Source organism: Amblyomma maculatum, chromosome 4 (assembly GCF_055883805.1).
Source record: "Amblyomma maculatum isolate TAMU_Amacu chromosome 4, ASM5588380v1, whole genome shotgun sequence".
NCBI lineage: Eukaryota > Metazoa > Arthropoda > Arachnida > Ixodida > Ixodidae > Amblyomma > Amblyomma maculatum.
The window spans coordinates 19,292,107-19,309,762 of NC_139347.1; the positions used below are offsets into that span (position 1 = coordinate 19,292,107).

The following is a 17,656-nucleotide window of genomic DNA, read 5'->3' on the forward strand; positions in this document are numbered from 1 at the left end:
TAGCTCAGTCGGTACAGCGTGAGACTATCAGGGTCATGGGCTCGAGCCCCACGTTGGTCCTTTTTTTTTTTTTTTTTGCATACCGTGGCTGGCCCAACGCTGCCAGAGATTACGCTGTTTGTCTGTTGAGCCTACGAAGATGTGTGCATCGCAGTAGGCTCAACAGACAAACAGCGTAATCTCTGGCAGCGTTGGGCCAGCCACGGTGTGCAAAAAAAAAAAAAAAAAAAAAAAGCAGTAAATAGAGAGGCTATTAGAACCATTACTTGTCTCCCCAGCATCACACCGGTCGTGGCACTACAAGAGAACGCTCAGCTCAACACATTAGACGAATTAGTACAGCAACGCCGTGATGCTCGTAGCCTTCGACCCTTTTGCACTCACCGCGAGCACTCCGCGGGCCTATGCTACATCGCACACCATATTGCCGCCGACATCGCCAGTTCTTCCCCCATGGAATTTTGTTCAGCTGAGCGAAAACAAACCTACTGACCTTCATGGACCAACGACATCTTATGCGGCATCATCCCTTCGTGAAAGGATAGCAGAGCAAGACACCAAGCTGCCCCAAGGCTCAATAATTGCATATGTAGATGCCAGCATTGACGGATGTGAAACGACAACTGCAATTCATTGTCCTTGTAAGACGGCGCTTAATAGCACATCCAGATATCAATTTGCTGAACCTCCTTCTTCTTTCTGTGCTGAGTTGGTCGCTGTCCAAGAGGCCCTTCGCTCTCTCTCCGTCACCCGACCTTACGACGCCCTACAAGCAATACGTCTGATCCGATGCGTCAGTCGCAGCCCCGAAATCTGCCAGAATATACATCGTCTGGCGGCTCGCATCTCGCAAACCATTCGAATTGAGTGGGCGTCCCACGTGACCTACTCATGTTCTCAAACCTCTGCAGATTCTGCAGCCCGCAAGGCGACTCTACCTTCATCATTGAGGCGCTTCCTCATGATGCCACTCTGCTTCTCACAAGAAAGGAGCACCTCCGGCGCCGCACACGTGCTCTTGTCCCACCGTGTGCGATAACCCTTACCAGCGGTCTTACCCGCGCTGAGGAGGTACGGAGGACGCGGAGGATCCGGGTCGGGGTTGCCCTCGCACCTGCGGTGACACGTTAACATGGCCGCAATATCGACATTTATATCAACGTCCAGGATGTCCTGTCTGCAATTGTCACCAGATCACGAGGCAGATATTCACCACTTGTGGGTTTGCCCGGCACTGAAGCCGACAAGAATTTGGCACCTGACGGCAGTGGGCCTTTCGCCGAACAACCCATCTTCATACATTGCATGGACTCAAGGGCCTTATCATCGCTCTCTCTTGAACTTTATTCGAACAGCTAACCTTTTTTCTTTCATTTAATACCCCCTTTATTTTTTAGATATGCCATTATGCCCTGAGGCAAAAAAACAACGTTTTAAAAAAAAAAAAATGTGCGCATCGCATTTAGATGGAGATGTACTGAGCGATTCGGGCTTCTTTTTTTCTTGCTTTCTTTCTTTAAAAGATGCAGGCTTTGAAAATATTATTGCAAATGTGCTTCAAGCCCTCAACCCTCAACCTTCTTCGCGGCCGCTTGCCAACACTAACCGCACATAAAGCTCACTTTACCGCAGAGTTACAGTGAACTAGAATGTTCACTGTAGCAGAGTTCATTGATATGGTTTTGGCTTAATGGCTTAATGCATAAGACAGTGCGATCTAATAGCCGAGACGAGCCATGTCAGTGATCTGGCTTCTCGCGGTTGCTATGGTGAGCTGAGCTCGCTGTGCCGTCGGTGCCGTTGAACACTTCTCGCGGGTGATTCATTCAAACGCTAGGAGCATATTTTCTCGCCAGATATATTAGTCTGTATGTTATACAAGCCGAAAATCAATGGAAACTAAATCGGCTTCGAAGGTACGTTACAGCTACGTCACGGTTAATAGCGTTCCTACAAAAGTCGTTCTAGTGGGAACCACTGACCTTGGCCCCGACAGTGGAGAGCCGCTCTTCATACTGATACCTGGTTAGTATCTGCCTGAGGGCTTTGTTGATACATACATACATCCATCCTGTTGACCATGCTTGGCTTCTCAGTGCAGTGATTATGCAGTGACACATAAACGAAAATCACTCGCACCGCACGCAAAGCGCGCAAGTCATATTTCCTTTAGAAACGAGGCCTTCGTAGTTTGCAACGCGCTTACCCAATGTCTCAGAACGTTAACCAAGCCATAGCCTCCCCTTATTTTAAGTTACTTTAACAAATCAGGTCCGAATCCCCACGCACGTCGCATATTGGTTACTGATGCTTGCTTCGATGCTGACAATTCAGAACTAAAACCTTGCGCAGTGGTGTGAAGTCTTTAGGCAAAATGAACAGGTTGACTCGCAGATGACCGCAGCTTTGTAAGCGCAAATGCGCAGGCTAGCCATTTTTGTATACTGTGCATTAAGCAGCAAGACCTGAGTGTGACTCCTTGCCTGGAAAAAATTAAATCGAAAGAATACCAAGTTGTTAGAGCTCTGGTTGTGCAAAGTTTAAAGTCATGAATAGTCTATTCCTTTAGCCAGCGAAAATTTGAGCCTTGGGTTCTTTTGTCTGCTGTAATCTGTTTGCTGTTTGCAGGAAACCCAGGAATTATTGAATACTATGAAGACTTCCTCGTGGAAATTTATGACCAGTTTGAAGGCAGAGTTCATGTCTGTGGTCTCTCACATGCGGGACATGATGAAGTTTGGACGAAATGCAGTGCACCCTCGCCGAAAGGTAATTCTCCTCCAGTCGCTTTACATGGTAACACAGTATCTAGCTTTTCAAAACTACAGTACTTGCACCATAAAGCCATGTCAGCAAAGACAGTTGAATATATGAATAAATGTTTTTTTCATGTAGGATTCCCTTTTCTTAGCTTATATAAGCATGCTTAAAGTGAGTCTTTGAAGCATTGGTATTTATGCAGCTAAATGTGGCCGTGATCAAGGTTTGCATGTCCTGTTCTCTTTATTTTTACACGGAATTGATTGTCACTCTGCTTGTGCAAGTGATGTAACGTACCAAGAGAGGCTGATGTACTGGCTTTAATCATTTTATTAATGGCAACCAAGCTGACATCTGGACTAGTTGAGGAATATGAATGGTGAAAAAGCAGCAAACTGGATGGCAGACACTAGAGAAGTAAGACATCACACAGACTGAATCGCAATTGAAGGCGTGATGGAAAGGCAGAGGCATTTATATGGATAATCCATCAAAAACTGCACACATCGTAACCACATGGGAAGCAAGCTCACCGACATGGCATAAAAAATTGCACATCAGAGCTACCTAATCAAAAGCAGAGCTCAGCTGGTTATAAAAGTAACTGAATTCAGTATTTGACAGTAACTGAAGAATGTCTGATGTACCAGTTGATGTTTTTCCTAATAATTAAGGCTTGCATTCTATAATGGGTCACCTGATCCTGATGATGGAACAGAATAGGGGCTCTCGGAAAAAGTGGTTTGCATTTGCATTTTCAGCTGTTGGTTGGAAGATGGTCAAGCATGTCACTGTTGAGTAAACCTGATTTCTCAAAAAACAGTTCACACATTTGTCAGTCTGTCTGATGTGCATCTTATTGCATGGCAGTGGTAACCTTTACTGAATGCCTTTTCTGTATTTGATTTAAGGTCCTTCCTGAGATATTAGTTGTGTCATTTTAAACAGATAAAAAAAAGACGGCACGGTGATATTGTGCTTTAAGGCTGCTAAGGTGACATTACTGTCACCACCTCGGTGAAAAGTTTGTTGAAGAAAGTTGCCAGGCAAACGGCAGTTTCCCCAGCTACGTCACTTCCAGGGCAGGCGTCATTTCTGAACACATCATGTCGTGGCCAGTCCACTGGTAAGTTAGATCAGGGGCCCACAGAGAAGGTCAGGATAGTATCGAACAGTGGCGTCTGCTGTTGTTCCCTGCGCTCACATACTTTCTCATGGATTGAAGATCTTAGCTAAGGGATATGATGTTAGGGTTGTGTTTTCAGCACCAATGAAGCTGGTTGGAATTTGCCCTCATATAGACAGAAAATTAGCGGCCGGCAGCTGCGTGCACAACAGGACTTGCGCTGGTAAACATAGTCTGTTCTTAAATGCAGAAAGGGCATTGTGTATATATTGGCATTGTGTATTGCCGTTGTTGTGCAGTAACGTGTCCATTGGTGAGACCAGCTGATGTGTGGACATGCAGCTTTTTGAGTATGCATATTTGCTCTACAGCGACTAATTTGATCACCTTCCAGTGCACAGCCAGAAATGTAAATAGTACATGCCAGTGTTTCTAAGCACTAGTATACGGTTCCATCATTAGATGACCTTAGAGGTAATGGAAGCCTTCTCTATTTGAAAAGATGCCAACCGGTGTCTTCAGTCGTGATTCCAGGTAAGAAATTTTGTTATTTACATTTCTTGTTACGGTATGCTCCTGATCAGTAGCGTTTTGCACACTGCCTTTTTATGCCTTGAGGGCAAACCTTTTTCCTCACATTTGGAGTGTGCATAATTTCTGGTGGTTTCTCTGTGCATATTCCTGTGCCTTTTCATTAAACCATATAAGTTGCGAGTTACCACGTATGGTGTCTTTCTTCTTTTATGTGTCTTGTCCAGTTTGAAATGTCCTTCACCATGTTTACTTATGGCAGACCTCACAATATAGGTGGCAGTTTTTTTCAGGCAAGATTGTACTACACTTTAGTCCAAGTTCTTAGTTGTCCTTAGTATTAATAAATCATCACTTGTCCTAGATGTACAAGAACAAAGCAGAATGAGGTGTCAACATAATTGATCTAAATCTTCTGACATGAAAAATTGCGTGAAAATATTACCTGCATTACAAGATGAGGTTGCATTATTCATCCCTGGTCATCTCTTGTGTATATGCTTTTTGCACAATCTTTCTATATTTCTCTGTCACGAGGTACAAGCGCTCAAGCCTAACACTATGTGCTCATGCTGAAAGAGCCTAAAAGGTATAATTGAAATTGACTTCTAACTTGATTAAATAGGAGAATCTTGGTAAAACTGACATTGTACTCACTCATCAATTGCAACAAGGGTTGCATCAGAACTCAAGCATCATAAAAGCGTGATGGTGTTGCTACTGATCTGAGCATGCCTGCATGTAAAAACTCACTTCTCTGCGTCCCTTTACATCTCATTGTTGCACTGCTTTAGTGTACTCCCTCGTGAAGCAAACTAACCCATGAACAAGTCTTATTACACCCCACCGTGGTGACTTAGTGTTAGTGTGCTTGACTGCTATCTCAAGAATGTCATTTCACCCCCAATGCTGCGACTTTTTCTTGATCGAGGCAGTGTGCAAGCCGCCTGTGTACAGAGTAATGTCACTCACTGCACGGTAAAGAGTCCCAGGAGGTTAAAATTTCAGAGCTATCCACTACAGTGCTCCGTAAAGCCTGAGGTACTTTGAGGCATCAAACCCCATAAACCAACCAGCCAAACCGTATTATATACTTATTATATAATAGTTTGTTTAGAGCAAGGTTTCTCACTCTTTTAAGTCTTATAGAACCCTTGGTGGTTTCTAAAGATGCCAAGTAGCCCCCCATGTCTTTACTTCTGCCCTTGCTGCCTGACATGCATGTAAAAGAGCATACAATTGCATGACCTGTCTTAAGATTCTCAAGTTCAATTTGGTTGCAGAATGAAGCAGTCCGCTGTAAGCAAATGAAGTCCATCTAGTTGCAAAATAAAGTATATAAAGGAAAGGTGAGGAGGCCAAGCCATTCATGAATTTAGATACCTGGAGAACCCCAAAAAAAACTGGGGGTTCTGCAAAATTCAGTTTGAGAACCCTTGGTTTAGAGATCTGATGAAAGTGGTCATTTGCCCTTGGTAGCAGTCATGGCTATAATTTAGAGTGATAACTAGGGGCCCTAGATTTTTTTATGGTTCCGTGTTTTTTTGAAAAAATGATTTCAACGTTTATTCTTGGTGTTGTATGTTATCAACCATGCTTTTTTGGCATCATTTTTGTTGCAAACATTAGTAAGAATGACAGAATTATTGCAATGTAATTAGTCATTCGAATTCACTTGACAGCTAGAATTTGATATTAAAGTTTCGCCGATACCTCAACATGTTTGCTCCTTAATTCTCTTAATCTGAGCAATGGCGACTTTGCCAAAAGCACATTTACAGCCATCTATAACAGGAGTCATGATGCTGGCAACTCACAGCAGCATATTGCAGCACAGACACGTTGTAATGAGACACGCAAGTTTGGTAGGACATCTCAAATAGAGCCTTGTGTTGCTCTCGAAATGCAGTACTTGTAGTTGCAGACATCTCTGCTAAGCTCACCAAGTTCCTCTGAAGAGTGCGTAGTTTTGTGCATTTCTGAACTGATATAAAGCCAGTCAGTGCTACAGAGTGATATTTCTACCCAGCGTGAGAATTTAGTGATGCATGCTTTATGTTCTTCGGTTTGCAGTAGAGAGCCACGAGATGAAATTGATATTGATCCACATGCTCCTGTCCAACAGAGCACTGGCACCTGTATGGGCTCCAAGGGCAGGTGAAGCACAAAGTGGAGTTTGTCAAGAACCACGTGAACAGCAACCGCACTGTCTTCCTGGCAGGCCACTCGATTGGTGCCTACATGGTACTGCAGTTACTCAAGGAGCTCAAAGGTCTTAATGTGAGTTTCTGGTGCCTTCTGAACTTCATGCCCTTGCTGTAATCCACAAAACTGGCACTGAAAAGCCAGTGACCGATGCTTGTGATGAAGCCTCTGAAGCGGGGTAACCAGATTTTGTGATTGCAGCAGAAAAATGCTTGCACGCTTGGCTTTGCATCCATGGTGGGCATTGCTTTTAATGTTTCTTAAGGCATATCCTCTGCCTAGGCCACATTTCGATGGAGGTAATATTCAAGGCGCGCTTGTACCGTTTAATATCAGTGCAATGTCAGTGCACGTCAAAGAACTATAGGTGGTTGAAATTATTCGGGACTGTCTACTGTCGCATCTTTCAAAGCCTGAATCACTTTAAGACATTAAATCCCATAAACCATATCTCTCAGCCTGCCTTGATACAGTTTGGCAGAGCGATAGTTTCTGTGCATGGAAAATCAGTGAAAACGCGGAAGCCTTGAATTGTGTTCAACGCCCCCTCTGTCAAAGCTCGGAAGCCCATGTGGTAGCTTTGTTTGTCATTACATGTTTCCTCATGATCATAGCTCACATATGCGTATCATTCTTAGTAGTGCAGGTAAGTGCTCAGGACACCCAATATTTTGCACATTGTGCACATTACACTTAGTGTAGGAAATTTTATGAATTCATATTATTGGGAAATTCTTATGAAATGAGTTCATACCATTGACATTTTACTGTTATTATAATGCAGTGTTGATTGCCAACTCACAGTACTGAAAACTGAGACTATATTTTAGCCCATTTGCTGCCGTGCAAAACAACTTTCCGTACTGCCCATTTTCAATGACAATGAAGGAAAAGAAAGAGGAAACACAGTATAATTTTAACAAAACTTTGAAGTACTGCCCTTTGTTGACAGTGCATACAAGCAACATCAAAAAGCATGCATATAGCACCACCATCCGAGTACAAATGCACAAATTGCAACAAACAGGTGCCTGGCATGCCCAGTGAATCGACGGCTTTGGCAGCATGGCCACCGCACATGTCCCAACAATTCGGTAAATTAAAGGCATTTTAGTAAGAAAGCCAGAGGTGCGATTTTTGTCCTATAAGTGGCAAAAGGTCATTTCAGCTATACTGATCTAGGAAATATGGCAGCTGAAGGCTTGGTGACTCCACTCCTTTGAAATGTTTGCAAAGAGTTGTTTTCTCACAGTGAATAAAAAGAGAGTCTTCACCACGTCTTCCCGTGCACCCTCTGTCACTCAGGTGAAGCGGTCGTTCATGCTCTTCCCAGTCTTCGAGCGGCTTGATGAGGCCCCCAACGCCTGGACGCTGGTGTGGAATTCGTACTTGCTGAAACTGACAACCAGGCTTTTAGTGTTTCTCCTTCTGCTGATCCCGGACAGTTTCAAAGCGGCACTCGTGTCCTGGTACTGTCGCAGTTTGCCACCAGCCATCCGGGAACGCTCTGCTAAGGCCACACGCATGGTGGTCACCCCTGTCGTCTTCCAGCTTATGACTGACATGGCCCACGAGGAACTTTGTGTGGTGAGTATCTGTCATATTTCAAAGCAAAAGCTTTAATAGCTTATTTAAAAAGCCAAGCAAAGGGTTACAATGATGATGTCAATGTCACATTATGTATTATCGTCCTTAGAAAAGAAAAAAAAAAGGAGAGGTTGGGAAATGTGAAATGAGAAAGAAGAGCTGCGGCATTTGCTTGTGGCTCTTCCTTCTCTTCTTCTTAAAAGATTCTCTTTGGCTCGTGAGAAAAAAAAATTGTGTTTTATAACTGCATATACATACATACAAGCATTTCTCAAATGTTTTGCCTTGCTATATCTAAAAAAGGCTTAAATTGCTATGCTTATATTTTGCATTAGGGAGCATTGTAATCGTCCTTAGAATTTTTACTGTCGCATTCAAAATCAAGAGGTACAGTGTAAACTTGGTATCGAAACTGTGACGAATAGTACACATGAAAATTGGTCTTGAGGGAATGAAAGAAGCAGTGGCTTTCTCACTTTTCAGTGGGTACCTCATATGTACCATTAGGGGAGTAATGAATGACTTCATGAAAGAAGGAAGTGCCAAAAGGACACTGTAGTGAAAGGCTCGGAAATAATACGGTCACCTGGGGCGCTTTAACATGCTCTGGCATTGCACGTCCTGCTTGGCCCACTTGGAGAACTTTTCTGGGCATTTTTATGGCATTGGCGGCAGCAAGTCAAGGTTTCGCTGTTGCGAGCTCATTTCTGCTGAAAGCAAGTATCTGCTGAAACAGGAAAACACCAACACCATGCTGCTGACGAAGCAGCTGAGGGGAATGAATACAGTGGAATATTTTTGTTGCCACTGTAGGTTTTTGCATTCTTGTTTTAAAGTTAGAGGTCTGAGCGTAAGCTAAAGAGATGGGCATTTGACCACCTAATGGACATTTTCTTTTATTAAATTTGAGTCATATCCTATACCACCATCTGTTGGCTCAACAAAAAGTTGTGTTGAAGGAGCCCTGCCCGCTGTGAACCAAACACAGATTACCACAACCTTCACGGCCGAGCTAGAATCAGCAGCAGCCAGAAGCGGCAGTCCGCTTATAACTAGCCTAGCTCGCCCAAGTCTTCTAGAGAGTTAATAGAAGACAAACAAACTGCTGTTTGCAAAAGTGAGCAAAACCGTAAAAACATAAGGGTTTCTTTTGTGAGAAAGCACAGATGATTATTATACTTCTTCGGTGTGATCTCAAACACGATCAAAATAGGCTTGGGGTTTGTGTGGTTTCTTGGCACGTATATAGAAGCCGGTAGGGTTTCTTAAGGCCAGAAAGTTTGAGAATGTTTATACTAGAAGGTGCTTTGTGGAGTAAAGCTTCTTTGAAAAGTTTTATATAGTAGATTAATTTTCCTACATTTGTTTTCTACTCTCTTGAAAGTTCTCTGCTTCTTTGAGCGTTGTATAAGGAGCATCTGTAATGTTATTGTATGAAGTTTTTTTCCTCTAACACATTATGCCAGGTGGGCTTCATACCTATATTCTTCCTTGAGAATTGGCTTTCTTTTGAGAATGACTGCAGTCTCATATATTTGTAGTCTTAAACAGGGAAGTGATGTCATGTTCATGAAAGCATGCTAAGGAATATTTTTGTGCTGAAACTCATACAAAATTACTCCAACATGAACAGCTGTATTTGTAATATGTACACAAATGTGGTATATCTGTATAGTGGGTGGAACAGTGCGAAAAGACGAAACACACAAGAAGAGATGCACAACTGACGAGCGCTGACTCGCAACGTGGAACAGTGCTAAAAGACGAAACACACAATAAGAGACACACAACAGACGAACGCTGACTCGCAAGTTGCGAGTCAGCTGTGCGTCTCTTCTTGTGTGTTTCGTCTTTTCGCGCTGTTCCACCCACTATGCAATTGTACCAACTAGCCCATCTGTCCATCCTACTTCAATGTATATCTGTGAGAAATCCTGCATCATCTAAAGCAGGGGTTCTCAAACTTTTTTGCTTGGAGGAACCCCAAAAGCCTTCAAATAGTTCCAGGGAATCCCTCCCCCCCTTCCCCTCAGAGCCAGTCTCATATCAGCTGCCGGGTCAAGACAGCTCCTGTGCTTGTTCTTCAGATAGGCGAGGGCTGAAAATGCCTGTTCACATACATATGTAGTTGCAAAGGGAAGCAAAATGTCCACTGCCCTTTCAAAGAGGCATGGAAACAATGGAGCAGTCCCCATCCAAAATTTCACCAAGCCTTCACCATTAAATTTTTCTTTAAGAGCAGTGCTTGCCCTGAGCTCTGAGGATTCTCGCGGAACACAAGAAGACAGCCCGCGGAACCCCTGTGTTCCGCGGAACCCAGTTTGAGAACCCCTGATCTAAAGGAAAATTTGCTCATCCATTTGGCCAGGATGCATGAATTTTTATTTTCCATTGTTAACACCAGTGCATTTCCACGGCGGAATAAGGTTTAACACTATTTGTAGGAAGTGTGTATCAAGGACACATTGTTTAACACCTTATTTATATACCTGTGTTATTCAAGGGGGCATTTTAAGACCACATGAAAATAATGTTAAATATGTCCAAATATAACGCAGTCGGTAGTTTGTTCACTCCAGCTACAGCTGAGGCACCACAGACTCGGTAAAAAGCGGAGACCATACGCAGAAATTCACGAGCAACGGATACATCAAATTTTGTTTGATAGGCAACACTTTCAGAAATGCGCACATCATCGACCACTGCAAAGCTTCTGATGCATTGACTAATAAAAAACGTCTCATGCTGCAGTGTCTGCAGTCAACACTTTGCCACCAGTGTGATGTGGTTCCCACTCCTTGCGCCCATTCTCAACATCTTTCCTTTCCCTCAGCTATTTTAGTGTCTTCTTTATCGCAGTGACCCGCATCATTTCCTTCCATACACAACGCCAGCCTCTCCTTTGCTCGTGTGCACTCACCAGTGCGCACATCTTCCATTTATGCCTTTGTCTTTTACAGGCTGTCTATCTTGCTCTTCCTCACTTTGTCATATTTGCACCACTGGCCTGTTAATCCTGTACCCTTGTGCAACCTCATTGCAGTACTAAGCCCTGATCGACGGAGGCAGGTTTAGGACTGCATAATACCTTCATTTCTTGCACCTGTGCAACTAAACCCATTTCCCATTAACTAATAAATAATAGTTATTGAAAGTTGCCTTCTCCTGGCAACTCAAAAGTCTGTCAGGGAAGGGCATTGTAACTATCTTGAGGAGCAGCGAGAAAGAAATTGGATGAACAATCAAACAAAGTGACATGGTGGAGCTGCAACGACAAGGTGCTTTTTTTTCTCACTTTGTATTGGTCGCTTTAGGACTGCATCTTTGAACTTGATGTCACCATCTCTCTGTCTTTCCACTGCTATGTTTGTCGGCTGAAGAGTAGGTGTGTTCGGGGAGTGGACTTCTCTCATATGCTTTTGGTGGCTGGTGAAATGAAGTCATTGCTCTGGACGGTGATGACTTCTTGATATGTGAAACAAATATAGCATAGCATTACTTCAAGGAACATACTAAGCAAGGCGTGGCCACTGCTTGCATACCTGTTCCAGGCACTTACAGTGCTGTTTTTTTTTTAACTTCATGTTCCCGCTTTCATGCATTTCAAAGTCTGTTTGACAATCTCTTCAGTTCCATGCGTAGATGCACTCAAGTGAACACATTTCAATTCAGACCCGCTTGCAACAATTTTAATGGTATATCCGGCAGCCTGTTTTAGCAAGTAAGCTTTATTAAAAAAGAAACTAAATCCATTCAGGAGAAGTTGCTGGTGAGCAGGCTTTAATGCAGGTATTGATTCCAAAATACAAGATGTTCGGTAATAGGGAAGAATCAAATATCTTATGGCATATCGCTACAATGGGCATAGCTTGAGGATTTGAGTGCAGTCATCTGGTGTGAATTTAAAGGTATAAAAATTTCTCTAATAGCATCAAATATGTGAAACTGCACAAGTGCACAGAAAAAACTGTCAAGAGCGAATTAAGCAGATTGCAGTCTGAACAAAGTGCCAGTAGTTTGAACATAGTTCTCATTATGCTATCTAACTACTAGTATCCATATTTGTTTATTAGCTTTCTTTCTGGTCATGAGTGATTCATTCTGCACAGTTCATGTGAATGTTTTGAAGAGAAGTTATTCTTAATATACAAGCACTGGACCTGCTGAACAGAACACAGCAGGAAATTTTACTTACAGTAATTTGATTATGCACTTTAATAAAATTAAAAATTACAAGGGTTCAACGCTGCTGAACCAAATATATTGAGCGAAAGCATTAGCTGCGGGTGACCGAGCGTTCTTCTTCTTCTCTTTTCCTTCTTCCTCAGTCCACATGTAAAGCCCTGCTCCACATATAAAGTCCACATATAAAGCTCTCACCTTAGTGTCACATGGAGTGTGACGTCACAGCGTCATGTGAGTAAGACATGGCGCCTGGTCGCACTACGCTGAAGGCTCAAAACCTAGAGTAGTATTGCTTTCGCAATAAAGTAAGGTCAGGCATGATTTCTGAGCTTTTTGACCACTGCCTACAGCGTTAGCACACCTGCCCACAGGCTGTCACAACTACCTAAAGACTTGTAAATAAAAGCGCAGAGGGACATTAGCTGACAGTGTCACGACGGTGTAGGGGTTACTTGCAGCTCCTGTGGTCACAGTGGCAATTGAGCAGACTAGAAACATCTATGGAAAACAAAACAAATCTGGCACTGCTAATGAGCAGGTCACTCTCTCTAAAGTTGGTCATGGCTGTGGCACAGTTTTTACAGTGAATTATTATTTGCACCAAATTTTATAGGTGCCTGAGCTTAGCAAATGAACTAACAGATAATGCTTCTTCAGGGTTTCTAAGCCTCTCAGATTTGTGTTTTAACATTTAGAGTGTTACCAGTCTCACATGCCATTAGGTGGTATTATTTAGATGGGGGCACAAACAAAGGCAACAAAGGAGACCTGTTGCTGTGAGTTGCATTTAGTTGGATCAAGTGAATTAACTTTACTCTCTGTGTTGTTTTGTTTTTCTTGCATGCAGTTAAAGGAGAGAGACAACGCTCTTATCAGGACCCATCTGCCACGACTGACCTTCTACTATGGTTCTGACGACGGCTGGTGCCCCATACACTTTTACTGGGATATGCAGGCTGCCTTCCCGAATGCTGATCTCACCCTTTGCAGTCTGAAGCTGAAACATGCATTCGTGCTGGACCGCACAGCCGAGATTGCCTCGTTTATAGCAGATAAAGTGAAAAACAGCATGTGATATGGTGCTGCTTCAACGTTCAGTAGGACTTAACAACTCGACCACTTTCACGGTGCCTATGTTGCATTGAGGACCAAGCTGTCATGTCCAGTGGATTCTAGGATTTCATTCTTTATGAGTGCACTTGTGATGTGGTTTGTTTTGGCAAAGACACGCATCACAGATTCGTTGCTTCTTGCCAAAGTTTCTACACCCTAGTAAGTCTCAGGTAACACAGAAAGGTGTCAGTTCTGTTCTGAATGTGCATGTGTGATGATGTTCTAGTTCATGCTGCTTTGAGTATACACAATCTCAGAAGTCTGACAAGTTTCAATTACCCAACCCTTTTAGCTCTTATTTTCTTACATTGACCCCAAACTAACCTTGTCTCGTGCGTTATATTCAGTAATATAGTCGCATTGCTCTTGCTAACTTGAAAATATGTTCTGCAATGTGAGGTTGATGGTAAGGTGATGAAAAATGCTTTTAGTATATTAAGAAACTTTGACAAACTTTTCCTCATTACATTCCTTCCAGTTTTTTAGTAATATCACGCAAGAGGTGATTTTCAGGAGCAGCGGCATCAAAGCAAAGCAAAGTGGAAATTGGATGAGAGGACAAGCATGCACATCGGTCATAATGCTGAGGAGAGCGTCATGTGCTTGGCTGTTCTGCTTCATGCAAAGCAATCCCCTTGAAACAGTATTTATGTCCAAGTTCTAAGAAAGCTTTTTGTGTGTGTTTCATCTGCTGCCCATTTATGGCTCTGGATTAATTTAAATGGTAACATTGATCTAAGAGAGCTTTTTGTGTGTGTTTCATCTGCACAGTTATGGCTCTGGATTAATGTAAACGCTAACATTGTTAGCATGACAGTAGGCCGAGTTTGCATTTCAGGGTAGCGTCTCCACGGTGGTTGTTTTAATTATTGTTAAGTAATTACTTTCTGATCACAAAATCTACTCCACCTTAAGACTTCTGAGCGGCACAGTTCCTATTTCGAGTGTTTGTTCAGTTTGTTCAAGCAGTATTATTTGATCTCTAGCTCAGTTAGTTGAGCGACTGTCACGGATAAGCAGAGGTCCTTTGTTTGAACCCCACAACAGGGCGCATTTTTCTTCAACTATACAAAGTTTCTCTATGGCTGGGTTTGGGTAGATGCTAATGAATAATAACCCCCTTGTACAATAGAACCTCATTGAAGTGTACCTAGTCCCTACTATTTTCTGGTTCATGCACTCAAAGTTGCTAGCAGTAAAAATGTCCCACGGAGTTACGCTATTTTTCTCCTGCTAATACATTCCTGGTAACAGATTTCTCGGCTACTACATTGAAAATTTTGGCAAAATATGGTCGTATAATGTTTTTAGCGATCAACCACAAATGAAAGGCAAGAATGCGGTGAGAGTCAGCCACTGTGCCTTCTTCACTGTGCAGTGGTGTAATGGGGTGAAGCATCCGAAAGCGAAGTGGTCCCAAGTTGTAATTGTTGTCAATGAACCGGATGTGCTGCAAAATCTCTCACTTTAACGACAATGCAAACGTGAACTGAATTCAACAAGCACTAAACAAAAACAGCCATTCATGTCTTCTGCCACATTTGTATGATGTGAAAGTGCCTCTGTACCTCATTCAGCAGTAACATTTTTTTGAAATCTGACAGTTTGCATCATGTTTCCTCAGATTCTTTTTTTTTTTTTTTTTTTTCGCATTTTAGCAGAAACGCATATCAATGAGATTTTATGCAGTAACTAAATCAATGCATTAGTACCCAAGGTTCTCTACAATTAGTTTTTCATAAGTAACTATTGCAATTGATTTCTTGAGCATGCTGGGCTGTTTATCGCAAATGTGTGCTCTTTTAGATATCGGCACACTGCATGCAGCAGATGAAACAATTAGTCACAGCTTCATTGGGCTCCGATGCATAATAGTGAATGACTGACAGGGATTCTTTCTCATTAACCAAAACAGCCTGCCAGATGGCACTACCATCAGCAACAGAATAATGGGCACGCCCTTCCCTTGCAATGCTTTTTCCTCTCCTTCAGTTTCCGGTGCAGCAGTGCCAGGCAGTCAATACTGACGCAATACTACTATTGAAGATCTGGAAGGCTGTATACACAAATTGATGACCATCAGGAATGTGGATTCTTACTTTGAGCCTGTGCCATCCCACTGAGTGCTGGAGGTTTCAGGAGGCTGTTTCCATGTGCAGCTAGAGCATTACTTATCAAGTGCTATGAGGTGTTGCTTGCATAAGTCTTGTTGTGCATCTTAAGAATCAAGATTGCATGTCTTCTATTACTCACATGTGATGCTGTTATGAGGCCAAATGTTTCATTGTGGTATTTACTGCCATTATGTGCAATTTGCCTAATCTAGAAAGGCCTTGTTGACACCTTTTTTACATTGGTTTTGTTTGTACAGTTGTTGATAATATATACTGTTTTTAAAACTTTGAGCTCTGTGTGGTGTCTCGGTGTCTTTTTTCATAGCTCCTTAAAACTGCCACGAAATCTTCAGATAGGTCAGCTTAAGCTAGAGCCCCTAACCACCTTCTGGTTGAATATTTTTTATGTACTGGCAGTTTTCGGGCGTCGTCTTTGGATACATAGCCATAGAAAGTTCCGAATACACATTAAGGGCAGCATTAAAGCTATCTCAGTCAAATGATTTGCTATGCTTCTATCTGCTATGTTCTCTTAAATTTGGTTTTTCTCAGTCATCTGAGTAGCAAGGTTTCACAAGTTAAAATTTCCCTTTCTCCTGCATATTTAGAGGGAAGTGGGAAGCATACATCTGTAGTCAATAACCTTTCCCTGCATTACCAGGTGTTTTTTTTGCTTTTTGCTGTCACTATATGCGTGAAGCATGTACTGCCTTTGTCAAAAATTTAGAGTCCAGAGGGTCTACTTTTGAGCCAGACTATGTGGCTCATAATGCATTCCCAGGTTTCTAAGCTTGCTGAAGGCAAGATTTTTCGTCCTACCCTCTCCAATGGCTAAGACTTCCACATTTGTTAATTTACGGCTTAAAAGCAAGCCTTCTGGGCTCTAAACTTTTGACAAAAGCTGTACATACTAGTATTGGAGGCTAGAGGTATGACAACACACGAGCAGTTTTATAATGGAATGAGATAGTCTTTTTTGTTTGCTGGCAAAACTGAAAAGAGTGGGAGGAACTATAACGGGATAAGGTGGCTGTCATTAGGTCATTTCTCTGTGAACCTTTATGATGGATTAATGAAAAGCAGTTTGCTACAGCGTCTCAGCAAAGCCTTGGGCGCAAGCATAGACTGAGCATATTGACTTTGTCATAGAGTGCAGGTAGGCTTCCATTTGAATTTTTCCCTTCTCAAAGTTGTGTATGGCTCCAATTTTCTTTCAGATACTATCTAGGCTATGCACAGGGCTCGTTTATATGGAATGTCTTAACCTGGTCAGGGGCTGTTTTTCTTAGCCAGCTCATTTGTTTTATGTTGTACTTTATTAATTGTTATGATAAGCAATACCAACCAGTCACGAAATGCCTAGTGACTGGTTGGTGTTCTTATCATTACAGAACCAGAACGCCATGCCGACGGTGATTGTTAAAAAACAACGCTTCCCATAGCTCCAGGTAATCTAATCTGATGCCATTTACTTTTTCTGCACTGTTGAAACAAAAATGGAGACATCGGAGAATTGGCACACATGCAGTGTGTTCAGTCACAATTGCAGCATGTTACCTGTTTGTGAAGTTCAGGCTGCGACAGCTTTTTGCAAACACCATGCGAAGGTAAAATATATTGCATACTGCAAGGGGAAGGCATATTATTGGGCATTCACATCAATTTGGAAAAATCACAGCCACGGCATTAAAAGTACCGTTCACTTAAACAAACAATTTGCTCCCCTTTTCGATGCAGTGTTTGCACCTGCCATCGCGAGATGCGCAGAAATGTCTTGCCGTGAGGGTGAAATTAACCTTCAACAATTTTATGGGCAGTCAGTCATGAAGACCTCAAAGAAGCGTAAAAGCGTAAGTTCTGCGTATATCCGTGGCTGCTTCTTTTGGCAGTCCAGAGTCAGCATTTCACTGTGCCATTTACAGATGACGCTACAGTGCTCTCAAAATGATGACGTATTCTGGACTATAAATGTGCTGTGACTGTAAATATGTAGTACTTTTACGTGGCTCTGGGCATTATACTTCTCAACTGTCTT

General features: G+C 42.5%; 1 protein-coding gene across 2 annotated transcripts; it reads left to right on the plus strand.

Moving 5' to 3' along the window:
- The first annotated feature begins 1,740 nt into the window (after positions 1-1,740).
- Positions 1,741-15,912, plus strand: LOC146190375 (lipid droplet-associated hydrolase-like). Of its 2 annotated transcripts, XM_084600854.1 has the most exons (6): positions 1,741-2,025; positions 2,629-2,769; positions 4,349-4,420; positions 6,543-6,697; positions 7,928-8,209; positions 13,242-15,912. In XM_084600854.1, the coding sequence occupies exons 1-6, from the start codon at positions 1,893-1,895 to the stop codon at positions 13,467-13,469; spliced, it is 1,011 nt and encodes a 336-aa protein (XP_084456980.1). In that variant the 5' UTR covers positions 1,741-1,892; the 3' UTR covers positions 13,470-15,912. The 2 variants fall into 2 exon arrangements, with proteins under 2 accessions (XP_084456980.1, XP_084456981.1); XM_084600855.1 differs by lacking the exon at positions 4,349-4,420.
- Positions 15,913-17,656: the final 1,744 nt, after the last annotated feature.

Coding starts and splice junctions, on each gene's coding strand:
- LOC146190375 (XM_084600854.1), top strand. CDS start 1,893: ATGGAAACTAAATCGGCTTCGAAGGTACGTTACAGCTACGTCACGGTT. Junction 4,421..6,542: donor GTCTTCAGTCGTGATTCCAG/GTAAGAAATTTT, acceptor CCTGTCCAACAG/AGCACTGGCACCTGTATGGG. Junction 8,210..13,241: donor CCCACGAGGAACTTTGTGTG/GTGAGTATCTGT, acceptor TCTTGCATGCAG/TTAAAGGAGAGAGACAACGC.